The sequence below is a fragment of the Marmota monax genome, unplaced genomic scaffold (assembly GCF_021218885.2).
Source record: "Marmota monax isolate L192 unplaced genomic scaffold, Marmota_monax_Labrador192_F-V1.1 WCK01_AAM20220418_F8-fsc00038, whole genome shotgun sequence".
NCBI lineage: Eukaryota > Metazoa > Chordata > Mammalia > Rodentia > Sciuridae > Marmota > Marmota monax.
Window position 1 is genome coordinate 9,011,839 of NW_026692498.1, and position 27,182 is coordinate 9,039,020.

At 51.0% G+C, this 27,182-nt stretch overlaps 1 protein-coding gene and 1 pseudogene across 8 annotated transcripts; one reads left to right on the forward strand and one right to left on the reverse strand.

Moving 5' to 3' along the window:
* Nucleotides 1-3,766: 3,766 nt before the first annotated feature.
* Nucleotides 3,767-22,766, reverse strand: LOC124093179 (galectin-12). Of its 8 annotated transcripts, none has more exons than XM_058579546.1 (9): nucleotides 22,646-22,766; nucleotides 19,535-19,623; nucleotides 19,194-19,407; nucleotides 18,269-18,388; nucleotides 17,708-17,746; nucleotides 17,124-17,150; nucleotides 16,462-16,547; nucleotides 4,495-4,645; nucleotides 3,767-4,018 (listed from the first exon to the last, which is right to left on the reverse strand). In XM_058579546.1, the coding sequence occupies exons 1-9, from the start codon at nucleotides 22,652-22,654 to the stop codon at nucleotides 3,872-3,874; spliced, it is 882 nt and encodes a 293-aa protein (XP_058435529.1). In that variant the 5' UTR covers nucleotides 22,655-22,766; the 3' UTR covers nucleotides 3,767-3,871. The 8 variants fall into 8 exon arrangements, with proteins under 8 accessions (XP_058435529.1, XP_046301425.1, XP_046301428.1 ...); XM_046445469.2 differs by having other exon boundaries at nucleotides 16,462-16,550; nucleotides 22,646-22,764; XM_046445472.2 differs by lacking the exon at nucleotides 22,646-22,766 and adding an exon at nucleotides 21,731-21,928 and having other exon boundaries at nucleotides 16,462-16,550.
* A 151-nt stretch (nucleotides 22,767-22,917) lies between these two features.
* LOC124092701 (eukaryotic translation initiation factor 4B-like) lies at nucleotides 22,918-26,159 on the forward strand (annotated as a pseudogene).
* The last annotated feature ends 1,023 nt before the right edge of the window (nucleotides 26,160-27,182 follow it).

The following is a 27,182-nucleotide window of genomic DNA, read 5'->3' on the forward strand; positions in this document are numbered from 1 at the left end:
AAAAGGGAGACATCCCTGATGCTTCCAAGGGAAGCCACATGGTCAAGCAAGGCCTGGACCCATCCTAGCGCAATGGCACTAGCAGAACTGAGAAGCTGCTGTGAAGTTCCCGAGGACTCCCAGGGAAGCTCAGCTGACTGTTAACAATAGATAAAAACAAAGGTCAGTTTGACTTGCTTCATCTTAAACACTTAGCAAAGACAGTCAAAGCCAAAGCACAGCTGTTCCTGGACATTTTAAATAATAATAATAATAGTTAAATGTAACTTCCAAAAATAAGTAAACTGGAGGCTACAAAAGAGATTCTCAGACAGGAATGCCTGGTAACTATCAAAAGGAACTGCCAGAGTAGTTTTTAGTTTAAGGCCTTTATTTCTAACCTACACAGGTAGGCTTAGTGTTTGCTAGTATGGTTATCCAGCCCTAAGTAACAAAATTAAAGATTTCTCTATTAGACACAGAGGTCATACTAGTAAAAAAATTTTGCAAGATCAGATGACATTAAATTATTAAACTATATCTTAAGGGAAAAAACGTCTGTAACCCTAAAAGTTAAATGTTGTGTTTACATCCCTGAGATTTCTGGCAATGTGACAAATGTCCTTAAAGATTTACATGCTCAGATAGAAGCCATGTCCTCAGCAACTCTGTCATGGAAACAATATCTTAGCTCCTGGTTCTTGGTACTTCCTGGTGGAAAACATTGTTAGTCTTTGTCTTTGCCATCATACTCATTGGCATATTCCTGTGGTATGGCATTTATTGCTGCATCGATATGGTTCCAGTACTAAGAAATTCTTGTTTCTCTTATAGACCATCCATCACTCAAATGGCCCTCAGACTATTACTTCTCAATCAGACTTCTATCATGGACCACTCGATAGACCCGGTTTTTAAAGGGGGACTCCAAACTGCTTGCCCCACATCGTCCCTTTTCAGCCTGAAGAAGCCAGAAAGATCCTCTTCGCCCCCCTTCCTTACAGCAGTAAGGAGTTCCCAACTTAGAGGGGGGAATGAAGCCAGATTTAAAGTTAGGTAGTCAGTGTAGTTAGATAAATTGGGTCTAAAATGGAGGCCATGCTGGCAATGATTCCGGGAAACACAGGACAACTCATGGAATGAAGTCCCGAAAAGGCCCTAGGCCAAAGTCCACCTCAAAGAAATGTTAATGAACAGCCCCCAGCAAAAAGGTGCTGACTCAGAAGTCCTTCCTGACCAGATTACTTCTTTGGCCCACCTGTGTCCCACCCCTCGGGCCTTCCCACCTGCATTCCATCACTGAAAGAACTATAAAAAGGGGAGACAACATCCCTTCCACGGATTCCACCTCTTGGGTCCCCTTCTTCCTCCGGGAGAAGTCTTTTCTGCTGTCCTTTAATAAACTTCTAATTTCTACTCTGACCTTGTCTTGGCATGCTTCTTTGGTGTTATTCTTCAACACTGGGGAAGCAAGAACTCGTCACCGGTCAACAGCGGTAACACTATCATGATCACCATATTAAATGGTGAAATATTAGTAATATTTCCCTAAAGTCAGGAACAGATCAAGGATACTGGTTAACAGGCCTTCTATTCAACATTGGTCGGGGAGTTCTGGCCAATGTAGTACATTTAGGAGAGGAGGAGGAAGGAGAAGGGAGGAGGAGACTGTGGGTGTGTGAGATATGATTAAAAGGAAGAAATCACAAATCAATTTTTTTGCAAGTGTTATGGTTGTCTTTTTATTCTTTCTTTCTTTCTTTCTTTCTTTTTTTAGTTTTTGGCAGACACAACATCTTTTGTTTGTATGTGGTGCTGAGGGTCGAACCCTGGCCGCACGCATGCCAGGCGAGTGCGCTACCACTTGAGCCACATCCCCAGCCCTATGGTTGTCTTTTTGAAGTACTAAAATAATCCAGCAACTTTACTAGAAATAAGACAATTATGCATAAATTAGGTACATTTTTGTATCAGTATCAACCAAGTACAAATTTTAAAAAGAAAAAAAAATCTATAAATATATAGAAGGAAGTTGAGTGGAGGAAAGGGAACAGAGGAAGGGAGGGGAGGAGGGAAAGGGGAAGCCCTGGGGGTGGAGTAGAGCAAATTGTGTTCCGTGTTTCTATGATCGTGTCAGAATGAGCCCCGAGATTATGAATAACTATAATGTACTAATAAAAAAGTATAAAGGGCCTGAACATAAATATAATGACTATTATTTATAAAAAATAAATAAAACCTAATTGAAAGATATAAAAGATGAGCTCAATATATTGGGAGAGACACTGTGTTTATGATGGAAAGGAACCAATGTAGAGATGCAGAGTCCCCTCGTCCCCAAAGTCCACACAATCAATTCAATTCTAACCAAAAAGAAAAACCAAACCAAACAAAGAAAAACTTAGTGGAAATTGACAAGTTTACTCCAAAAATTCTGGTGGAGAATTAAAAGGTCAAAAACAGCTGAGGACATCTGGAAGGCCTATGGTGTTGTAAGGCTTACTTTAAGGGGATGAGGACCAAGGACGGGCTCTGCGCCCAGCTCAGCAGGCTGGGCGGGGCTGAGCTGCCTGCTCCCTGCTTTGCTTGGGCCTGGGGCTCTGCCTTCCCCCCCCTTCCATCCCTTTATCTTCTCAACTTTGACCTGGACCTTATCCAGAAACCTGTGCCTCAGTTTCTAGGTGGCCACTTGTCAGTTATCTTTCTCATTGATATCAAGTTTTACTGGACTATAATCAGGGCATATTTGCTATGGAACCTCTGGTCTGGGGAATGTACTAAGATTTTTCCTGGTCAGCCTTGGAAAGTGGATACAGGGCAGGATATTGAGAGCATTGCTCTCTGTGTGTAGGGTACCAATTCTTAAAAGTACTTATTCACCTCAGCTGTTTGATTATATGACTCAAATTCTCTATATCCTTCCTTTTTTCCCCTGTTCTATTTAATCTGATAAATACAGTCACGTGTCACTCAATGATGAGGACAAGCTCCGAGAAATGCATTGTTTGCAATTCTGTCATCGTGGGAACACCACAGAGTGTCCTCCACAAACCCAGATGGTCCAGCACAACGTGCCAGCCTGGGAGACAATCTCGTGGGACCTCCATGGATTGTGCACCCAGGTGACTGACATGTGCTTCTGCGGCATGTGACTGTACTCAGGAGCTATGGCACCCTGTGGCTAACTGGCAGACATGGGGTTCTCTCCCTTTCTGGGCTGGTTGTTAGTGTGCTTTTCTGAAGTGTGGCCCTGTGACTTACTTTGGCCAAAATCATGAGCCGCTATGCCACGTGTCACTGTGGACGAAGGCTCTGTGAGCCCAGGCAGTGGGAGAGTAGATGGTGTGCATCAATCCTGGGACGGGGCTTATGAAATCAGGGCGTCTTGTCTCTCCTTGGCTTCGCAGTGGCTGAAATCTAGACAGGGCAGCAGCAGAGCTCCAACCACAGACCAATGCCTATGCCCTGGGCATGGCAGAGTGATGTCAAAGACAAGGCCTGGAACTTCCAGGGGAGGAGGGGCCACTTCCCCAGAACCTCTAGATAAGAGTGAAAACAATGTATGTCTGAATTCTTTAAAGTGTATTTTTAGTTCTCTTGTTAGGCCACAAAACCTGTCCGCCTGAGGGGACTCTAGGCCCTGAAGGAAGATGGAGCCCAATCTGGGCCCCTGGTGTAGGAGCAGAGTTGGGGGCACCTTTACACCCAGTGCCTCCTCTACTGTAGGCCCAGCTCCCCTGCAGAGTTAGGCTTGTGACCCGGAAGTGAGCCAGGCCTGACATGATGGTGACAGGAGGACAGTTTAATGAAGGCAGCAGAGTGGGGCCCCACCACAGGCCCTGGGAGTGGACTGGCCATCCTCTCTCTGGCCGGGGTCCCTTTGGAATCCTCCTTAGTAATGGACACAGTAGAGTTGGATGCTTCCACTGATGCGGACCTCCCGCAGCCTCTCCAGGGTCTGCTGGTCCAGGTTGGTGGACCCCAGCGGCTGTCCATTGAGTGCCAGCTTCAGCCCTCCCTCCTGGCACAGGAGCAGCACCTGGTGAGGAGGGCCTGAGTGGGTGTGGGACTCCAGGCAGACCCTCCCTTCCTGCCTGCCGTGCTGCCCATCAAGACCCTCTTCCCTTAGAGGAAGGCCTAGATTGTCACCAGTGCACTGTGACCTTCCACAGAGCTCTTAACTGACCCTGGGCCTAGTTGGCCTTCTACAACTGGGCTTGCTTCATGAAGCGGTTTTCCACTCTGGCCGCATGTTGGAATCATCAGGGGAGCTTTTGAACAAAAGGATGCTGGGCCCCACCTGCATTCATTATGCCAGAGTTTCTGGGCACAGGAACCTCGGCATCAGTGTGGAGGGCTGAGGGCCAATGCCTAGATGTACCCTCTGCTGGGCTGGCCTGGCTTCCTGGCCCCATGACATCTACCCTGCCAGGATGTGCCCCAGTCTCCGACCACTTTGGGAATTCAGCTGTGGTCTCCCTCCTGGAGGGAAGTGGCTGCTAGGATCAGACCCACCTCGAAGAACCGCTGGGGGTAAAAAAGGAAAGGGGCTGAGATGAGCTTCTTGAATCCCCAGGGTGAGACCCAGGCCAGCGTTCTGTCTGTGAAGGATGCCCTGAGCATCACAGGAGTGCGAGAGGCCTCATCCCTCAGGCTCAGAGTGAACCTGCAGGAAAGGCCAGAGAAGGGGATTGGCCTCCATTGCCTCCATTGCACACCCTGAGGGAGCAGCAGGGCTGTGGGAAGATGCTTCAGAATCCAGGGCTGGGCTCCTCCCACAGGCTCAGGGCTGGATCCTGGGACCCACCACAGCTTAGAGGAGTGGAGAGAACAGGAGGCTTAGACCTGAGTTTGGATCCCCGGGTTGCTGTCTACTGACTGGAGGTCAGGGGAGTTTCCTGGCTTAAGCCTCAATTCCTTCTCCTGAAAATGGGTGATCATGATGATAACAATAGTAGCTAACCTTTACTGTGTGTTTAATTCTGTGTCAAGTGTTGTCTTCAATATTTGCAAGCTGCCTAGTGGTTAGAGCCAAGCTGGGGCAGTTCCACCCTAACCCTGCTGCTTTCTAGTCCTGTGATCGAGAGCATGTCACTTAATGACTCTGTGCTGGCTTGTGGAAATTTAGGGATGGTAACAGTGCTGTGTCTGTTTTCTGGGGTTGTTGTTAGAATTAAATGAGTTAATACATGTAAAGTGTTACTTAGAACAGTGCCTGGCACATAGTACTGAAATGATACCTTTCATTTGAAACTATTATTACATAATACAAAATTTACCTCTAAAGGACAGACAGACACACACACACACACACACACACACACACACACACACAGAAAACAAGCAGGAACCCAAAAGGTAATATACCTGAAGACTAGTAAGTCCCTGGAGCACAGTAGGGGTCTTACAGGAGCCAGGGTTTGCCTTTGCCTTAATCCTCACAAACGGCCTGAGCTGAGAGGTTTATGAGCCCACTTCAGTGGTGAGGACAGCAAGCAAGGGGACTGGCTGCTTTACTATGAACAACAGTGCAGCCTCAGACTGTGACGTGAACCAGGATTCATGACTCCAGATTTTGGGGGGCTGGTCTTTCTATGCCTGACATCTTCCTCTCAATAGCACCCCCAGACTCTGTTCCATGACTTCTGAAGGAACCCTCTTTGAAACACCAGCCCTGCAGCTGCTGTGGGCTGGATCCCAGCAGAAGCAGTTGAGAGCAAGAGAGAGGGATGCAGGGGGGTGGGGGGCAGTCCTAGAAGCCTCCTGGGGAGGGCCTCTGGGATTTCCATGGATCCCCACCAGGAAAAGGCCGCACGTGTTTCCAGCTTTGGAGAGGAGAAGGCAAGGGCTTAGTGTTGGGAAGGAGCCTGGAGGCAAGGTGCTGAAGGATGCCCAGGGGCGCAGCTGGAGGGCCTGGAGGAAGGTTCTGTGGGGCACAGTACTCTCCAATTTCAAATTCACTCCATATTGAAAAATAGACTTTATGTAAAAGAGGGTTTTCAACTTCTCTTTAGAACTCACCAGAGGATCTGGCGTGACTGGGCCCGTGGACATATTCTTCCCACTTCACACCCTTCCCACTCTGGTCCTCCCTACTCATGTGGCCAGTCTGACCTCTGAGGACATGTGCATTCACGGCCCTTGGGAAATGGCATTCAGGTTATTTGCTGTGTCACTAATAACAATGACATGATCTGGAGAAGGAAATGAACCTGGCCACATGCTCCAAGGTCTGGGGAGGGAGGTGTGGTCCTGATCTTGGAGCACCTTATCATTTCCCATCACCTTGACATTAATATTCTCCTTTATCTGATAGGGAATCTCGGAGGTGCAATGACATTCCCAAGCACACACAGTTTACAAGAGTCACTCCTGGCTCTGCAAGGCCTTGCTACCCATGATGTGCTTCATGCCAGCTTCGTAGGTGTGACCAGGAGCACTCAGGGCAGGGTGTAGCACCAACAGCAAGTTAAAAATAAATGAAAATGAAGCCAAGAGTGGAGAGGATGCTGCCCCTGAAAGAATTCCCCACGCAAAGACACTTCGCCGGGAGAATTCCAATTTTATTGCAAAAAGCAGTGTGCTTATATAGAACTAAGGGGGAGATGGTAGGGCTTAGATAAATGGCAGGCAACCCGTTTATTGGCAAGTTCTTTCAGATATCAGCTCCGGAGCCCAGGAATTAGTTCTCATTGGGGCTAAGGTTCCCCGCCAGCGAGATTTGAAATTGGCGCCGGCGGGAGAGTTCACACGGGCGGGAACTTTTTGCGCCACTGCAGAAAAGAAGAAGGTAGGAAGAAGAGGTGCTTAGGCGCCGTGTTGGGTTTTTTTCTCTGGGGTATGGCTGCCGTTTATACTTTTCCCAACATTCCTCCCTTTTTGTTTTCTTAGGAAGTGGGACGTCCTTGGTCAGATCCGGCTGCTTCCTGCTGTGTGGGGGCGCTGTGGGGCCTAGAAAGGGAAGTGGAGGAATGCTCGGGGGGCAGGTCTGGGGATATTGTGGCAGCCAGAAATAAAACCCAGTGGCTATAGACAGCTACTTCTGTAGGGGTGAAGTCTGTGAAAGTTCCCTGAATCCACAAGTTGTCGATGGCATCGAACCAGTCCTGGATGGAGGAGATTGTTGGTATCAGCCACTGGTCCTGTAACAGAGACTCTAGGAAATACTGGAAGCGTTGCCTGGACATGGCGTCACCAGCACCTGAAGAAGATCAGAGCGAATAAAAACAGAATGAAGATAAAAATTAAAGCAAAGGTCAATTTTTGGCAGAAGTTCCATGTTGGGGGACTGACAGAGAAGGGGCCAAGGGCCATGAGGAAGCTTAGAAGGACATAAAGACTCATGAATCCAGGATGGCAGATTAAGAGGTTCTCCGAGCTCGTTTTCTCCCGCTGTCTGATGTCCATTGCATTCCATCGTGCCTGGTAGTGAGCTTCAGCACTGAGTGAACTGTTCTCTTGGAGATGTTGGGGGTTCATCGGTCATCAGAGGCTGGTAGTGCCTAAGCAGAAGCTGGTTGAAAGTTTGATTAGAAATTTTTTGCAATTGGGTTTGAAGGAACTTCATTATGCAGGGCAAGAGAGCACAAAAAAGGAGCATCCCAATAAGGGGCCCCAAGATAGGTAGTAAGTACGTGGCAAGAGAGGATTGGAAGAACCACATTATGGGATTAGAGGAGGTGGGTTTGAGCAGTTGGGTCAATAATTCCTGCAATTTAACAACATTTTTTTTCTATTAGCCCAGACTCATTAACATAGTAGCAACATTCCTCTCTGAGGAACGGGCATGTACCCCCTTTTTCTGCAGTGAGAAGATCAATCGCCCTTCGGTTTTGTAAAGCCACTTGTGCCAATGAAGTAACCTGTCGCTGCAAGGAGCCCAGAGACTCAGCAGTGGTATCGAGTGCTTCCTGCAGTTTTTGTTGCAGGTCATTGGATGCCCATAGAGCATGACCTATAGCTCCACCAGAGAGTCCGAGACTTGCCACTGAGGTTGTTAAAGTGAGGCCTACCAGAACCGGCAGAAAGACTGCCCTACGGGTGCGGGAAGGTAGGGCCAGCTGCCGGAATTCGGTGGGAGTATACAAAGACAGCTGAGGAACTACAGTAACCAAGAAACAGGTGCCAGAGACATTGATTGTTGAGGTACTTAAAGACCTGTTACACCAGAGGAAATGTCCAGGTTGCATAAACGCAGGGCTAAATGGGGTGCTATAGCTCAAGGAACAAATGGGTAAAGGATTCATTGTTGGCAGGTGGAAACAGATGAAAGGAAATGAAGTATTGGTGGAATAACTTTCCCACAGTGGGATACGTGTCACATGTAGGGGTTGTCCTTTCTTAGAGAAATTGTAGGTTTTTGCTGAAATATTTCCTGCCGCTAATGGGACTACTGCTAGAAGTGGACGACTAAGTGAAGCACAGAGAAAGCACTGAGAAGTAGGCACAGAAAGAGGGGTGGAGTTTAATAATTGAAGAGTTTGGTGTAGCAAATTGATCCATGTGGGAGGGGGGCCTAAGGGGGTTGAAGGCTCTGAATCTTCTTTGGATGGGCTATGGATAAGATCTCAAAGTTTTGATTCTGACTCCTTGATGTTTTCGACTACCTGGATGGTTGCTTTAGGTGGCGTAATCAGGGTGCGGCCAACAGTCATCCACCCTGTGGGTCTGGCTGAGGTTGTCCGAGCATAGACAGCAAACTCAACATAGTCCCAACGTTTGGCCTTGGGGTCAGGTATATCTAAAGTATACCATCCATTGTTATCGGATGAAGAGCCTTTATGCCACTTTAGGTAACTAGAAGTCCACCCTTCAGGGTAACCAAGTGAGTGGTAAGAATAGCTACCACGTTCATCATGGAACCTGCATGACCAATAGGGGCACCCATTATATATCTCAGGCCACCAATGACAATAGTCTTTGGTTTGATCAAAAAGGAAGCAAATGAAAGGCCAGTTCCAGCTACCAGGGACGAAGGTCCTTGAAGGTGACCATTTTAGGGAAATAGAAGTGCAGTTGTGGATGAAGCAAGTAGTTGCATCCACTGCGCGGACCTTCTGCATGCCATGTTCTGAGTATCGTTCCCGAAGAGTGAATAAATACATGGTAGGAGAGGAGGGTAAAGGCCAGTCCCGACAGAGCACAGAAAATAAGCAGAGCACAAAAAACAAGCAGAGAGAGAAGACCAGGGTGTTGGGAGAGTTCATTGTGCCTTCTTTAAGAGGAATTGGGCTGTGGGGAACACCGTGTGAGCCGCAACTTAAAGGGGTGAGATGGGTGTGGAGAGCAGGAGTAAAGGGGAGGTTCAGGAGGTGATTCTTGGAGTTCCTCTGGGGTGGTCCTGTCGTCAGCAGGTGGGGCCTCCTGGTGATATGGCTTCAACCTAGAAATGTGAATCCAGGGAGTGAGACGGTTGTCTGGTAAGGAGAGTTTGGCGGCGGTGGGGGTACAGAGAATGACAGGATAGGGGCCTTCCCATTTTGGGGAAAGAGGCCCTTTCTCCTCTGGGGTGTTATAATAGACTAGACTCCCAGGTGTTAAGGGAGGAGTGTTTGGAGAAGAGACTGGGTCTGGAAGAAGCCAGTCCTGATATTTCCAGAGTTCCGAGTGGAGATGAAACAAGAGAGGCAAAGACAAATCTCGGGTGAGAGGTCCTTGTGAAACGACCAGCCCAGGGGGTGTAAGAGGTCTTCCATACATTATCTCAAAGGGAGACAGTAAAGATGGTTTCTTAGGGAGAGCTCTGATTCGAAGTAAAGCCAAGGGAAGGAGTTTGACCCAGTCTAAGTTTAATTCCATTGTCAATTTGGTAAGGACTTCCTTTAGAGTATGATTTACCCTTTCCACTTTCCCTGAAGCCTGGGGGTGATATGGACAGTGGAAATGCCACTTGAAGGAGAGGGCTTGAGAGACCTTTTGTGTGATCCTAGAAATAAACTCAGGGCCATTGTCAGATTGTAAGGAAGTGGGCATACCAAACCTGGGGATGATGTCTGTCAGTAAGATTGAAGCTACAGTGGAAGCCTTTTTATTGAAAGTGGGAAATGCCTCAACCCAACCAGAGAAAGTGTCCACAAAGACAAGGAGGTATTTAGTGCGCCGTACTGTGGGCATGTTGGTGAAGTCTACCTGCCAGTCAGCAGCAGGAATGTGTCCCCGGGCTTGGTGGGAAGGGAAAGGTTTGGGCCTTAAAGGAGTATGAGGGTTGGTCCGCTGACAGATCTGACAATTAGAGGCTATATTTTGGAGCATGGCTTTGTCAGAGGGGGTGAGGGAGAAGAAGCTCTGTAAAAAGAGGGTTAAAGACTGAGAATTGGAATGGAATAGAGTATGAAGGAACTTGAAAAGATCCTTGTTCTTACTGGAAGAAGTAGGGGCTTCAGATGAGCTGTCTAAAGTGGCCATTATATGTCCTCCAGGGGGGCCATAATTGGAAGTGGTAGCAGCTATTTGTGCCGCCTGGTCAGCTTTGGCATTGCCCTCAGTGATGAGAGAGCCGTCCTTCTGATGGGACCTACAATGGACAACTCCCAACTGGGTGGGTAAGTGGGAGGCCTCTATCAGATTGGTTATAAGAGCCGAATTAGTGATCGCATTACCTTTGGTGGTAAGTAGGCCTCGCTCCTTCCATATTGCAGCATGGGATAATAAGATATGGAAGACATATTTTGAGTCAGTATAAAGGGTGAGGGATTTGCCTTGTGCTAGAAGGCAGGCACGAGTGGCTGCTATAAGTTCAGCCTGCTGGTTGGTAGTTCCTGAAGGCAGAGCTTTGGCCTCTATAATCTCAGTAGCTGAAACTACAGCATATCCAGAGTAATGAGTGCCATTCTGCCTAAAGGAACTGCCGTCAGTGAACCAGATAAGGTCAGGCTTGGTGAGTGGTCCCTCAGAAATGGAAGAATGACAGGGGAGGAAATCATCTAAGGTTTCCAAGCAATTATGAGTTGGTGTGTTAGACGTGGGAGTCATTGGGAGCAGTGAGGCAGGGTTCAGTGCAGAGCAGGGGAGGAAAGTAATATTAGGGTTTTCCAGAAAGGAAGTGAGGAGCGACAGAACTCTGGATGGGGGAAGGGTTTGAAGGCCCTTATAAGCTAAAAGATCCTTCAAGTGATGTGGGGAGTGGATAGTTAAAGGGGCCCCAAAAGTCAGCTTAGAGGCTTCTTTGTGTAAAATTTGTCCAGCAGCCAGAGCTCTTAAGCAAGGGGCCCACCCACGGATGGTAGGGTCTAGTTGTTTGGACAAATATGCCACAGGTGCAAATGTAGGCCCATAGTTTTGACCTAAGCCCCCAAGTGCTTGTCCCCCTTTTTCATGGACATATAGATGAAATGGTCTTGAAAGATCAGGAAGGTGAAGGGCGGGTGCCTTTAGGAGGAGTTGCTGAAGCCTGCGGAAGTGGTAGTTGGGGGAGGAGGCAAGAGATTCACTAGGGGGTCCCTTTGCTAGGTCATACAGGGGTTTGGCTAGAAGAGAATAATTTGGGATCCAGGCCCTAAAATAACCTGCTAGTCCTAGGAATGATAGTATTTCGGCTTTCATATGGGACACTGGAAGATTAGAGAGGAGTTGCCTCCTATCCAGTGTTATTTCCTTTTTCCTAGGTGTAAGACGAAAACCAAGATAGGTGACAGAAGACTGGGAAACCTGGGCCTTGTGGGGAGACACCCTATATCCCTTATCTGCTAGGAAATTGAGAAGCTGGGCGGTGTGGGATTGAGAGTGTTCCCAAGAGGGACTACATAGAAGAAGGTCATCGACATATTGAAGGAGAGTAGAGTCAGGACAGGTGGGGTGAAAGGATGTGAGGTCCTGGGCAAGAACTTGGCCAAAGAGATGGGGGCTATCCCTGAATCCCTGTGGGAGGACAGTTAAGGTAAGCTGACGAGAATGGCGGGTGTGAGGGTCAGTCCACGTAAAAGCAAAGATATCCTGAGATTCTGAGGACAAGGGAATAGAAAAGAATGCATCTTTTAAATCTAGGACCGAGAAGTGGGTAGTAGTAGCAGGGATCTGAGAGAGGAGGGTGTAAGGGTTGGGCACTAGCGGGTGGATGGGGACCACAGAGGAGTTGACAAGGCGAAGGTCTTCAACCAGCCTGTAGGACCCATTAGGTTTCTTAACTGCCAGAATGGGGGTGTTGAAAGGAGAGTGTGTAGGCCTAAGATACCCCTTTTGTAATAAATCCTGGATGATGGGTTCTAATCCTAGGAGGGCTGTGGTTGTGAGTGGATATTATGGTTGACTAATATATCTTGAAGGGTCCCGTAAGACAATATGAATAGGACTGCATTTAGCCGTAGAGGGTGTAGTTGTGTCCCAAACCTCAGGGTTAACTGGTTTAGATAGTTGTGGAAGAGTGCGTGAAGGAGGTGTATCTGCCCCTAGGAACATCATGAGGAAATGAGAGGTAGGAGAGGTGTGGGGTGATATGTGAATGGTGACTTTCAATAGTGAGAGTATGTCCCTTCCCAGAAGGGGAATGGGGCAATGGCTCATAACGAGAAAGGAGTGTGTGAAGGACAAAAGGGATCCCTGCATATAACATGATAAGGGGGGGGGGGTTTGAGGGAAAATCTGTTTACCTCCTACCCCGACAATAGGAGTTTTTGAGGGTGTGGTAGGACCCCAATACTCCCTCAGGACCGAAAAAGCGGCACCAGTATCCAAGAGGAAGGTAATGAAGCGTCCATCCACCAGGAAGGTGACCCTAGGCTCTTGCTTTTTGATGGTAATAGTTGGGAGGGAAGGCCCAGGGCTCCGTCAATCCTCCTCTGCCAAGCCCAGGAGAGGCTGGGGTTGCCGGGCAGCTGACCAACCTCCCTTCCGGGTTGTTGGGCAGTCTGCCCCCCAGTGTCCCCTTTGATGGCATTTTGGGCAGGGGTTGGAGGGTGTCCTCGGCGAAGGACAATCCCTGGCCCAATGTCCCTCCTTACCACATTTGAAGCAAGCTCCAGGGGGTGTCTTACTAGGATGGCGTGGTGATGACCTTCTCTGAATGACCTGGGCCAACATTTGGAATTTGGCATTTTCAGCCTCTGCCTACGGCGTTCACTTTCATCTTCTCTACCATGAAAGACCTTGAAAGCGACAGCGAGGATTTCGGTCTGAGGAGTAGCAGGGCCCTGTTCGAGCTTTTTAAGCTTGGCTTTAATGTCAGGGTAGCTTTGGGCCAGAAAATATGTCATTAAGACATGACGGCCATCAGGGGTTTCTGGGTCGAGGTTTGTGTACTGTTGAAGGGCCTTGGTTAGTCTATCCAGGAATTCTGAAGGTGTTTCCTCCTTCCTTTGAATGACCTCCTGCACCTTTTGAAAGTTAACAGCCTTGCGGGTGGCCTTTTTTAGGCCCGCCAAGAGGCAGGATGTAAAAAGGTCACGAGACTGTAAGCCTTCAGGGGTGTTGTAATCCCATAGGGGATCCTGCTCTGGGACAACATGAGGGCCCGTGGGGTGGTTAGGATTGGTCCTATGATTTTCATCAGCATGGGCTTGGGCTAGCTCCCAGACCCATCGCCTTTCCTCGGGGAGAAGTGTATTGGCCAAGAGCATGTAGATGTCATGATGAGTGAGGCTATCTGCTTGCAGGACCCATTGAAACTCCCGAATGTAAGTGGTGGGGTCAGTGGTGAACGAGCCTAACTTCCTCTCTAGCTGAGTAATGTCTGACATGGAGAAGGGCACGTGGACTCTGATGACACCCTCGGGACCAGCTACCTCACGAAGGGGTGCGATTGTCTTGGGGGTGGGAAGGAGTCCCTTAGACCTGGTAACAGGAGGACTGAAAGAGGCAGGTGGCAGACAGGAAGGAGAGGGAGGGGAAGGGAGTGTCTCTGTGGAGGAGGAGGAGGTGGAGCAGGCAGTATAGGGCGGAGAGGAGGGGGATGAAACGGAAGGTTGAGGATCTGTGGAATCAGGCAGAGGAAGAGGAGGGTATAGTGGGAGAGAAGGGGCAGATGGGGCTGGGGGATAAGGTGGGGGTTCATCTGCTGGGTCAAATGAGGAAGAATCTGCGAAGTCAGGAGGAGAAGTAGGGGAAGAGAGGGGTTTGCAAGCAAGGAGGACCTGAGAGGGAGAGCAGGAGGAGCAGAGAGCAGGGTGCTGTGCGAGAAGGCTAAAACCTTCAACGCAGGGAATCTCCCTCCACTTTTTCAGACACTGGCAATAGTTAAAAAGGTCCCGGAGGAGGTTTGGATCTAAGGAGCCTTCTGGAGGCCAATGATTGCCATTATCCAGTGGATATGTAGGCCAATCTTGGGTACAGAATTTGATTAGAAGTTTGGGCTTGATGTCTGGTGTGAGGGAGAATGTGGCCAGATTTTTTATTAAACATTTGAGAGGTGAGGCTTCAGGTATAGACGAAGAGGTGCCCATAGTCACAGGGAAAGATGGAAGAGAGAGAGAGAGAGAGAGAGAGAGAGAGAGAGAGAGAGAATGAATAAGAGTAAGCAAGAGAGACAAAGAGAAAACCCGGGCTGGACCGGCTTCCAGGAAGCCCAGGGTGAACGGGGGTCAGGTGGGCATCCCCAAAATGACCAGCCGTCATGAGGAAATACAGAGGGCACTACCTGGTAGTCACCAGTGAAGTGCGATCTGTGAGACCCAATGGGGTCGGAGCCACGGGCAACCTGACGTCAGGAAAGTTTTCGACCGCAGTGAAAGAAGTCAGTAATGAAAACAGAACTCCTGCTCCGGCAGAACGCAGTTCCAGGCCAGGAGTTCAGTTTTCCCCGAGCAGAGAGGCAGCTTCAGCCAGACACAGCAGCCCCGCAGGAAACAGCAACTCTAGCCGGCAGCGGCAGCGGCAGCGGAGGAGGGAAAAAAACCACAGAGCCTCTCGTGTAAACTCAGAAGCCTCACGCCCCAAAGGGAAACGGATCACCAGAGGGTCCACTGCGGCCAGTAAAGGTCTTAGTGGGGTGGATTCCCTCTCCCCCACTGGGCGTCTGGAGTGTGCCGGACGATCACAGTCACAAATCCAGCCTTAGCCCGAAGGGAGTTGGCGAGCCGGGGTCAGGGGATCCTTACCATGCCAGATCAGTGTGTTGAGTGCAGGCAGCCGGAGTCTGAAAAGAGCGGACCAGGGCGGAGTGTCTCGGTGGAGCGGGGACGGGGCTCTTGTTGGAAAGAGCTCACCCGTATCCGAGTCACGGCACCAGAATGAAAGAATTCCCCACGCAAAGACACTTCGCCGGGAGAATTCCAATTTTATTGCAAAAAGCAGTGTGCTTATATAGAACTAAGGGGGAGATGGTAGGGCTTAGATAAATGGCAGGCAACCCGTTTATTGGCAAGTTCTTTCAGATATCAGCTCCGGAGCCCAGGAATTAGTTCTCATTGGGGCTAAGGTTCCCCGCCAGCGAGATTTGAAATTGGCGCCGGCGGGAGAGTTCACACGGGCGGGAACTTTTCGCGCCACTGCAGAAAAGAAGAAGGTAGGAAGAAGAGGTGCTTAGGTGCCGTGTTGGGGTTTTTTCTCTGGGGTATGGCTGCCGTTTATACTTTTCCCAACAGCCCCCACTCCCCTCCCCTGCTTCCCACAGATAATTGTGAGACCACCCACACTGTGGAGCACTTACCATGGGTCAGGTACTATTTTAAGAGCCAAACTAAGGGCTGGGACTATGGCTCAGCAGTAGCACACTTATCTGGCATGTGTGAGGCACTGGGTTTGATTCTCAGTACCATGTATAAATAAATAAAGTAAAGATTGATCAATAAATAAAAACCCCCCTGTTTGTTTTCAGAACCAATCTGAAGTCACTGTTATTATTACCCCCTTTAAAAATAAGGAAACTGGGGCTGGGGTTGTGGCTCAGCGGTAGAGCACTTGCCTAGCACGAGCAAGGCCCTGAGTTCCATCCTGAGCACCACATAAAAATAAATAAATAAAATAAATGTATTGTGTCCAACTAAATTAAAAAAAATAAATTAAATAATAAGGAAACTGAGGCATGGAGAGGAAAAGTCACTGCCCTAAGTTTGCACAGGTAGTAAGTGTGCCGGCTATCTGGTTTCCCAAAGCCATAACATCCAATACCTTTCTTCCAGGTAGGCGGGCAGGCCCTTGTCTAGTTAGATTTGAGCAGACTGTCAGGACTTGATCGCCCCCTGGATGACAAGCAAGGAAGCGCAAGTAATGGTCTCCCTCCCAGTCCTGGCTTCCAAGTACTAGCTAGCCCTCCTCTCTGGGGTGTTTTGGCTCTTTCCTAAACCAAGCATGTGTCACTCTGGGAGGCCACCTCCTCTCTCTGGGTCTCTGTCTGTGTTTCCCCTGGGATCCAGATGCAGGGCTGGTGGCTTGACCAGAGGCACCAGGAGGGAAGATGTTACTGCAAGTGGGGCTGCTGGTCCCAGCCTGACCTTCCTAAGCTCTGTGACCTTGGGCTTCTTACCTGCTGCTCCTCCGCCTTCCCATCTGTAAGAAGGGGTGACATGGCAGTGCTGGGAGGTTAAAGGAGGTGATGCTTGGTTGGATACTTACTCCTTTGGCTCTTGCAAGACCAGTCCCCGAACTATGATGACCTGCCCCGGCCAGAGGCCCTGAGGAAGAGCACGTGAGCAGGGCACCTGCTGAAGGAACAAGGGGATGGCTGTGAAGGCTCTGGAAGGGTTTCCTGCCTCTAGGAACACCTGTGAGGGCTACTGTCAGGGGCCAAGGAAGCGCACGGGGACAGGCGAGTTTCTGCCATGGGCTTGCAGCAGGAAGTGCAGCTCTCTTCATTACTAAACCCCTGCTGCTGGCCTGCTGAGAGCTTCCCCTGCCCCCAGGCTGAGCTCAGTGCTCCAGTGTCAGTGCACCATGTGCTTCTCCCATGGCTGTGTCCTGAGCTGCAGTGGCTGCATGGAGGGCTAGGACCAGCTTGTCCCTCTGTCATAGAGCCTGGCACTGGCCTGGCACACAGGACATCAAATATCTTTTTGCAGAATAAATGGAGAAAAGGTCAAATGAAGGTGGAGTTTCAGCTGCAGCTGCCTGGCCCACCCACAGCCTGCAGGTTCCCATAAAGCAAGGGAAATCCTGAGACCAAGGGCATTTCCCACCACAGGGAGCTCCTCGGCCTCCTATCCAGGTGTCTTCCCAGGCCTGAGGGAGCCCAGAAGAGGCCACACCTCCAGGGGACACAAGGAAGGAGCTTCACTCACCAGCCTGGGACTCTGCAGCAGGAAGGGCTGTCAGGAAAGAAAGGGGCACAAGGAAGCCCTTGGTCATGGGCTGGGAGGGACCCTCTTGCCATTATCCTTCCACACTGGGGATGCTTTGGGGTTGTGTCTCTCAGAGCAGCAGGTGAGCGACTGGAGCCCCAGTGGGATCCTCCTGTGTCCGGAGGCCCACCAGCTCTGGGGAAATGGGGGAGAACTGGCCAGTGGGTCAGTCATCCCACACCTTGACCAACTTCTGTCACACAAGGCCAACCCAGCCACCTCTCAGGGTCACTTTGAGGATTGAAAGCTCCAAGCAAAAGTCATCTCCCAGTGGGAATTATGGATCCTGGCCCCTCCTGCCAGCCGCCCATCCCCCCCTCTCCCTAAGCTGGCCCTGGAGAAGGGTTGGGAGAGCCACATCCATGCTGTCCTTGGGCTGACAGGAGCCAGTCCTATCCATGACAACCACAGCAGGAGGGGGGCCAGCTAGGCTCAGTGTAGCTGCAGGTCATGCAGGGGGAGGAGGAGGCTGACCCCATGAGTCTTGACCAACCACAAGGCCAACCTTGCCCCCAGAGACTCACGTATCCAGTGGGATACTCTCTGCTGCCCTCCACAAATGGCTGTCCAGAAAGAGAGGAAAACAATTCTTAAGGCCACCACAAGCCCAGGAGCCACTCATCTGGCCCCCACCTGCCCTGCCCTGCTTCCCACACAGCTCCTCAGTGGCTCCTGAATCTGGTGTGTTGAACCTATCAATTCTAGGCCACCAAAGACTTCCTCAAGGAGACTCTCTGGTGACAGGTCACAAAGATCTGCGTTTTTAATAAATCCATCGGGAGAGAATGACAGAGCAGGCGAGCTCAGCCTGTTTGGGCCCCACATGCCGGTTCTTTCCTTCTGTCCTTAGCTCCTAGTGTAAGCCAGACCCCACAGCCAGCATGGACTCCTGCCACTAGCTCCTGGCCTCCCTTTCTACTGTCACCTTCTCATGCACCTCCCTCACATAGGACACCTGGGCTATTTCTGACCTACAGGCCTCCTCTGTCTGCTGCTCTGGGGTAAGTGAGAGGGTCCCAGGTCTGCCCAGGAGTCAGAGGAAGGCAGAGACCAAGACCCTGGGCCTTGGCCCCAAGGGAACTTACACTAATATTCAGGAACCCAACGGCCTTCACCAAGATGTCACCAAATATGCCCAGGGTGTCCACCCGAGACAGTGGGAGCCGGTAGCGGTAGTGGAGAAAGTGCCTTCCGTTTACACTCACCTGGAGAGGCAGACAGCACCAGGCTCAGCAGCAGCTGAGCTAGGCTGGGCTCATAACTGTGTCCCAAGCTCTGCAGGCACCTCTACCTGGAGACTGCCTCTGTGGCTTCACACCAGCTCTGCAGCGTAAGGACACTTACAGATGAGTTTAAGAGAGCGTCCAAGGTCACAAAGCTGGTAGACGGCAGAGCTGGCCCGGTCAGTGCCCGTCCCTGTCCCCGAAGAAGCCCCTCTCCTCTCAGCAGGCCCAGAGCATCATTGCTGTCCCCACTGACAGGGAGGACACCAAGGCTGAAGAGGCCGGTGCTGTCCTATCCTCAGTCCCTCTCGCCCTTCCCGCCTAAGCTGTCTGAAGACCCTCTCATCTTTCTGGCAGGCATCTGTCTCAGAGGCCAAAGTCTAGTGGACAAGTCCCCTCTCCCTGTCCTGTGCAGCTGCTGTAAGATGGGGGTGGATTCCATGAGTGAAGACATCAGTGGGCTTAGAGGGGCAGGGTGTAGCCCAGGGCAGAGCACCCGCTCAGCATGCACAGGCCCTGGGTTCAGCCCCAGCACCCCCTGCCCCTCCCCTTGAAGGAAAGGCCTTGGAGTCAGCTGGCTTTGATGTGGCAGAGGGGGCCTCTCCACACCCAGACTCCATGGATGTCCAGCAGCCTGTGGGTGCAGGGAGCCTGGAACCAGGTGTGGCAGCTCCTTGGTCCTCTCCTCACAATGCCACCCACCACGGTGACAGGGGGAACTGGCTGAGGGAAGGATGGGTGCAAGGAAACAAGCTTAGGACCCTCGACGCCTGTCCCTTCCATTCACCTTCACCTCCTCATTCCTGAAGAGAAAGAGGATGAGGAAGCTGGCCCCTCTCTGCAGGGCCATGCCAGGCCAGCGGGCCTCCCTTTGCCAGCGTCCACTGTGCAGGGTGTTGCACATGACATGGGGCTTGGTGGTGTGGAAGCGAGGGTTGAAGTGGATGGCGATGTCCGGCTGGGGGTACAGGCTGCAGCCACACTGGAAGTCCACCTGAAACCTGAGGGGGAGGGGCGGCTCTCAAAGTGCTGTCTGGTCAGAGACCACAGAGATCCCAAAGGCAGACAGGAGCCCCCAGCTCGACGCTGCTGAAGCTGGGCTCCAGCTCCCCTGGTCCCCCCCCTTACCTGTGGGCACGTAGAGGGACCACTCCCTGCAGCATGACCATCTTGCCTGCGTGCAGGCCACCAAAAATGGTTGTGACATATGGAATCACCTGAATGAGGGAAGAGACCCATGCTTGCAGGTTGGAGAAAGGCCCGAGGGACCCCATGTCCAGTACGTGGGAGGGAAAAACAGGACAACTCTACTTCCCTACCCCAAACAGAACCTGTCCTTACAGGAAAAAGTCCTTCCCTCTGAAATCCTCCGCCAACTGCCTGTCATGGACGAGTCTAAGCTACATCACACTGGGGACGCCCCTTCAGTTCCCTTGCAGCCAGCTAGCTGTCCCTAGCTCTTAGGACACAACAGGCTGCTGTGTCCCCAGTGAGGCTTGTCATTCACTCAGTGCCACCTGGTGCCCAGAGCCTGGTACTGAAGTTTCTTGGGACAGTTTAATGGCCAGAGTGGGACCTGGGGGCAGAAAGAATGGCAAGTTGGAGCTGAGAGCTGACCCTATGTGGAGCCCTGAAGGGGACCTGACAGTGGCCCTGCTGCCCTCCTGGTCCCTTTCTCGTGTTTTGTGCCCAGCCACAAAATCCCGCAGTCTGGCTGGGCACAAATCACGAGCCACTGAAGCAGGAACAAACTTTATTTTTGAACTCCACCAAACACTTCACACATGCTCCTGGGGAATTCTCCCGCATGCGGCTCGTCCAGGAACCAGCCACCCAAAATATCTCCTCCGGAAATCCCTCCTCCTGCACTTCCCCAACCAATGGGAACTCTCCGGGAAATCCCCGGGAATCCCCAGGAGAACTCCAAAGTAGCAGCTGAGGTGGATAGTAATGCCTCGCCTGTCAACCAATACTATTGGCAAAATGCCAGGGGCCATTCCGACTCAGCTGTGGCTCTCAGCATCTTGTCATTCACTCAGTGCCACCTGGTGCCCAGAGCCTGGTACTGAAGTTTCTTGGGACAGTTTAATGGCCAGAGTGGGACCTGGAGGCAGACAGAATGGCAAGTTGGAGCTGAGAGCTGACCCTATGTGGAGCCCTGAAGGGGACCTAGCAGTGGCCTTGCTGCCCTCCTGGTCTCTTCCTCCTGGCCTTCCTCCCACCCCCCACACTCTCCTGGCTGTTCCTCCGCCCTCCCTCCACCCTGATGCCTTCTCCAAGCATCATCCTCTTGGTGCCTGAGTTATTCCTTCCCTCCCCTGTCCTCCCAGGGCACTTTGCCCACAGGGCTGCCTTGGCCCTTGGGCCCTGGTGCAGCGGGTCTGGCTGGCTGCTTTCCCTGGGAGGCCACAAGCCCCTCCAGGGCTGAAGCCTGCTCTTTCCCTTGTTGGGCTCAGGCCCAGCCCAGCACAGTGAGGTCTCTGCAGAGCTGTTTGCAGAAGGAGTGTGAATAGCAGAACAGGGCGCCTTCATGCACTGCTGCCAACTCCCAGCAGTGCACAGAAGCCCAAACCAGCCAGAAAGAGCTGAGTCCCCAGCGCTGCCTCCTGGTGACAGGCTCCAGCCTGGGAAGCAAGTAGCCCTGGGGCCCTGTGCAGCTGCTTCAGCCCATTATTCAGGCTCCTGGGAGGAGCCCAGGGCCCCCTCCCGTCAGCACGCCCCTGGCCACCCACAGCTTAGCAGGGCTTCAAGTTCAGTGGTTTCCACTTCCCAGGCCCAGGCAGGGTGTGTAATTAACTGAGCTGCCCTTGGGAGGAGAGGGCCAATTAAGGGAAAAGGATAATTAGTGCTTGCTAGTGGGGGTGTCCCCTGGGAGGTGGGGGGCAGCCTTCTCTAAGCATTGCCTGGCTTCAAGTTCTCATGAACAGGAGGAGGAGGAGAGGGACCCCCCACCCCCATGACTGGGAGGTTCCCCTGGAACTGTCCCTTCCAGGCTGGAGTGAGGCTACCCTTCCTACTAATCAGCCTCCCCTTCAAAGATCGCACCCACTCCCCATTCCTGCTGGCCTCCCAGCCCAGTAGGGCGCAGCCTCGGCTCCCAGGCTTCACCAAGTTAAAATGTCCATCAGTCACTCACATTCAATTAGCTGCTCAGCCACTGTGCTAAACTCAAGAGAGCCTTCCAGAACCCTGGGCAGGTCCTGGGGAAGCTGGGCCCAAGACTGAGGTCCTCTCACCCCCCCCCCCCCACGCAGGAGGAGTCCGCCCAGGAGAAAGGGAGGACCCCTGAGACCCGGCAAGTCCCAGGTGAGGGCAGCTGCTCACCGGGTGGAAGACTGGCGGCTGCAGGATGAAGCAGTCAGGAATCGGGTCCAAGTTTTCCCCAGGTGACATGAGGGGCAGGGCCACTCCTTTTGGGGCTGCGGATCCTGATTCCAGGAGCCCTGCTCCCCTGGATGGGCTCACCTTCCCCTGCCAGGTCCTCAGTGTCCTGGGAGCTCCGCAGCTGTTATTAGTCTCACCTGCGCTCTGCAGGGGCCTAATGCCACCTGGAGCCCATCTGTGGGGCAGCGGGCTCCACCATGCGGCCTGCGCAATGGTTTCATTAATGAGGTTCTTGGCATAAAAGTTAGCTAGAAGAGATTGAAATAAAACACACAGACTCAGTTACCTTATTTCTATTGCCAGGTCCGAGATGGCTCCCCTCTCTGGCTCCAACCTCTAACCACCCAGCAGGGCAGCAAGGATTACTCAGGGCTAGCAGGAGAGAGAGAGAGTGAACATGCCTGGGAGTAGCCTTTTATTGGGGAACAAGAAATTCAGGGGATAATTCCATCCAGTGAAGGTTGAGGGGGGGCCGCACTCCAAGGTCAGGGTCAGTGATTGGGCCCCCGGGGTCAGTGGTCAGTCACACCCCCACACGGAGAGGGCCGGGAAAATTCCGACACAGCCAGAAGCCTCAGACCCAAACCGGGAGTCACCCAGTCACGCGTGAGAATGGCTTCCCACAGCAGGCCACCTGCAGGGCCACACCCGCCCTGCCCTGGTGAAGCAGGACAAAGCCTGCAGCTATGGCTGGACTGCAATTCTTGGCCAAAACTCTTTGTAGGGGTGGGATGCTGGCACTAAGCCACCACGAACAAGGAACTGGGCCCCTGGGTCTGAGGCACGTGATCACTTGGAGGGAAGCCAGAGGCTGGCCTCTTTGGGACTGGGAGGATTTGTGTTTTCGGGGCTCACCTGAGTCATCACCGGGTCAGAGCAAGGGCTGGGACACGTGTGCAGGTTCCCGCAGCAGCCCCGCCCCCAGCTTCCTGGACAGCCTGGGGCGGCTTCCCATCCTTCCTCCCCTGGCCACCGAAGGTCTCATCTCTTTCCCTCATTTCCCTGCCCTTTCTCCACTCTTCTTTATCCAAGTTTTATGGTCCCCTGTGGCTTCATATCAGCAACAGCTGTACTGCCAAGGAGCAGCTGAGGTCAAAAGAAAAAAATAAGGAAGTGAGAAAAGGGGGATGGAGGCAGGCACCCCTTATCTCAAGCAAGGCAGCAAACTGCAGGGGGAGCAGGTGGCAGCCCCTGGGAGACCTGGATTCTTGCTCAGCCACTGACCTAATGCACTGTGTGCCCTTGGGCAAGTCTCTTCACCTCTCTGGGCTTCCGTTTGTTCACCTGAATACAAACAGGGTGACCCCTGCAGTGTCTAACAGCAGCCCTGTGTCTGAGATTGTCCCAGACCTTGGTGTTTTAGGAGGGCCCTTCAGTCCTGCTTCAACCTTCAGGAAGACTTGCCCTTTAAACAGCATTTTATTCAGCCACAAAGGACAACAAAATTATCTCACTTGCAAGAAATAAATGACCCGGAGACTGTAATCTTGAGCAAAATAAGCCAGACCCAAAGAAATAAGTATCCATATTATTATATTGCCCATATTTTCCCTCACATGTGGAAGCTACAGGAAAAATCCAGGGGCCTAAGGACAGGGAGGCCATGAAAATAGAAGGGTGGCTTTGCGTTCTCCCTCCCTCTCCCAACATGGCGCCTCAGCAAAAAAGAATAATAAGAAGGGGAAGACTATCTCCCTAACAGACTTTCTGGCTGAGGATGGAGGGACTGGTGGAGGAAGCACCTATTCCCCAAACCAGTCAGCTGGGCTGATGAAACAGATGACCTGGAAGGAGATGTTTCAACCACTTGGCACAGTAATGATGATGATGTGTACAGGGCACCTCCAACTGACCGTTCCATCCTTCCCACTGCTCCACAGGCTGCTGGGGAACCCAATAATGACTGGAGCCGTCTTCCCAAATCGCCACCCTACACTGCTTTTCTAGGGAACCTGCCCTATGATGTGACAGAAGACTCCATTAAGGAATTCTTTAGAGGATTAAATATCAGTGCAGTGCGCTTACCACGTGAACCCAGCAATCCAGAGAGGTTGAAAGGTTTGGGCTATGCTGAGTTTGAGGACCTGGACTCCCTGCTCAGTGCCCTGAGTCTCAGTGAAGAGTCTCTAGGTAACAGGAGAATTCGAGGGGATGTTGCTGATCAAGCACAGGATAAAGACAGGGATGATCCTTCTTTTGGCCGAGATAGAAATCGGGATTCTGACAAAACAGACACCGACTGGAGAGCCCGACCTGCCACAGACAGCTTTGATGACTCTCTGCCTAGAAGAGGTGATGACAGCTTTAGATGGCTATGATTCCATCTGATATCGGGATGGATATGGAGATGGATATCGTGATGGCCCATGCCGGGATATGGATGGATATGGGTGCCGGGATCGCTATGATGACCGAGGCAGCAGAGATTATGATAGAGACTATGATTACAGGATAGGCAGTGGCAGAAGAGCATTTGGTAGTGGGTACCAAAGGGATGATGAGTACGGAGGACGTGGGGACCATTATGAAGACCCATATGACAGATGAGATGAGCTCCAGAGATGATTACTCTCGGGATGATTACAGACGTGATGATAGAGGTCCCCCCCCACCCCGCCCAAAGACCCAAACTGAATCTAAAGCCTCGGAGTACACCTAAGGAAGATGATTCCTCTGCTAGCACCTCCCAGTCCAGTGGAGCAGCTTCTATCTTTGGAGGGGCAATACCTGTTGACACAGCTGCTAGAGAAAGAGAAGTAGAAGAATGGCTACAGAAGGAGCAGGAGAAACTGCAGCGCCAGTTGGATGAGCCAAAACTAGAACGGCGGCCTAGGGAGAGACACCCAAGCTGGCCAAGTGAAGAAACTCGGGAACCGGAACGGTCAAGGACAGGAAGTCATCACAGACTGGAACCTCAGCCACACCTGGCAGAAATGCACGAAGGAGAGAGAGAAGTCTCTAGAAAATGAAATACTCAATAAGGAGGAAGACTGTCACTCTCCAACTTCTAAGCCTCCCAAACCTGATCAGCCTCTAAAGGTAATGCGAGCCCCTCCACCAAAGGAGAATGCGTGGGTGAAGCAAAGTTCTAACCCTCCTGCTCCATCTCAGAGCTCAGACACAGAGCAGGAATCCCCCACAAGTGGTTGGGGGGAAAGTAGCTCCAGCTCAGCCATCTGAGGAAGGACCCACAAGGAAAGACGATAATAAAATAGATGGAATGAATGTCCCAAAAGGCCAAACTGGGAACTCCAGCGGTGGTCTAGGAGATGGAGGGAACAAGATAGGAAAGAGGGCAAAAAAGGATCAAGACTCCAGATCTGCACCTGAGCCAAAGAAACCTGAGGAAAATCCAACCTCTAAGTTCAGTTCTGCAAGCAAGTATGCCGCTCTCTCTGTGGATGGTGAAGATGAAATGAGGGAGAAGACTACATTGAGTAGACCTCTGCGTCCTGTGCTTTCTCCTAGTCTCTCCACCCTGGAACATTTAAGAGCAAATCAAACCTCTATCCACACAAGACAAATAAAACTCACCATCTCCTGGAGACCTTTCGTAACTTTTTTTAAAAAATGAAATGAGATTCTTTTGCATGCAGCTGCAGCCTTTAAAGTATTGAAGTTACCGGAGAATCGCCAATGTAGCCAGAGAGACAGAGACTACAGCTTTTTAATGGAAAAGTTGTGTGTGGTGTGTTCTTACAATACCATGCACTTGCCTGTGTGATTAGTGCCTAGGGGCCTCCATTTAGAAGAAATGGTAATGACAGTGGTAAAATGTCTGCATTGCTTGGGCAGTAGGGGAGGTAGATGTGTAAGGAAGAGTGAGATTTCTACCTTTTAATTCTTATTCTATTGTGGCATATATGAATTCTCAAACATCATCTGAATAAATTTTCCATCCTTGGAAAGGTAGATTCAGTCTCAAATTGTTTTAGTCTCCGGGAGGCTGCCAGCCCTTCTTCTTACTTTAATGCTGAGTTACTGGGGCCAGCCTAGGGGGAATTCCTTTATTTTTTTTTTACCCCCCAGGAGGGTAGTTGGGAGTGAGTCTACAGGCCACTAAAGAAGAGGACTGCTTGGGGACCGAAATAAATGGGGAAATCGTGGTTTGAAAAGCTTTTGGGAGGTGATGGATTAGTTTGCACTGGGTAGTAGGTGTGACCTCCAGTGAACACTTTATTTCCTGGAGCAGGAAGCACTTAAGGGTCATGGGAATTCCCAGTCTTTTGTGCGCCCTGGTTTTGCCCTTTCTAAACCGCTATCCTTTTTAAAAGCTCAAATACATCCACATTCTGTTGAAACCTTGAAGCTTTAAAAAAAATTCAGACTCTTGTCATCTCATGTTCTTCATACAACTTTCACCTCCCCAAAAGCAATCCATTTAATTCACGGATCTGCTCTCTTAGGCATTTTGCATCTCAGCCACTGGAAGCTGTGACCTGAGGAATCACTGCTTTTCTCAAACAAATCAGCTCCTTAATGTCTTTTGATTCTCATTCTTTCCCTCCATCCATGCCTGCTCCGGCTGCTTTGAGCCCTCTTACAGATCAGACTAGTCTAGAATTGATGGTCTTGGGTGGTGAATAAGGATGGGTAAACAGAGACAGTTAAATTGGAAGACTTTCTTATGACTTTGGGGGTTTTTACAAGTTTTCTTCTCTCCACTGAAATTCCACACCAGTGCTTGGATTTATAATGTGGCCTAGACCAAAGTGTGGTTATTTTGCTTTTTGGAGGTTTTTTTTTAAAAAATCTTCCTATGAGAGAATAAATGATAATGGAAAGAAAGAAAAAGAAAATAGAAGGATGACCAATAGGATAAAGGAGTAGAGCAGGGGAGGGAGACTGGGAGGGTGGAAGGGCACTAGGGAGTGAAACTCATCAAACTGTTTTTACGTATGTGAATATGCCACAATGAAACCCATCATTCCGCACACAAACAAACACAACTCTGGCCTGAGTTGGGAGGTCCCTGGATCTGACCACAGTGTCTGACTTGGCAGTGGAGAACTTCTGGCAGGACCAGCTGGGCAAAGGGTCAAGTGCATGGGGCAAGAGTCAGCAGTTCCTGGGCTGGAAGTGAGAGTTCACAAGGTCCTGGAGCCTGTGCTCCTTGGCAGCATTCACAGCACTCACAAAGTTGTTGGAAATGCAAAGTTTGGGGGTCTCCCCCAGCCCCCTTGAAGAGGGCTCTCTAGAGGCAAGGCCCAGGAATGTACATGTTAGCATGCCCTCCAGGCGATTCTGGAGCACACTAATGTCTGCGAAGCTCTGGCTTAGGGTACACCTGACAGGGCTTTGGGTACTGAGCCCAGGAGTTTATTCAGATCCTGCTGTAGGTGGAGCTGGGTAGCAGAAGGTGCTTCTGTGGGGAAATTGATCATGGGTGTGT

Bases quoted from the DNA above. Each gene is read 5' to 3' on its own strand.
- LOC124093179 (XM_046445472.2), bottom strand. From the start codon at position 21,799: ATGTCACCTGGGGAAAACTTGGACCCGATTCCTGACTGCTTCATCCTG. The intron at 17,151-17,707 runs GTGAGTCTCTGG...CTTTCCTGACAG, and splicing joins GAGAGTATCCCACTGGATAC to CCCTTCCTGCTGCAGAGTCC. The intron at 16,551-17,123 runs GTGAGTGAAGCT...TTGTTCCTTCAG, and splicing joins TGCTGCAGAGTCCCAGGCTG to CAGGTGCCCTGCTCACGTGC.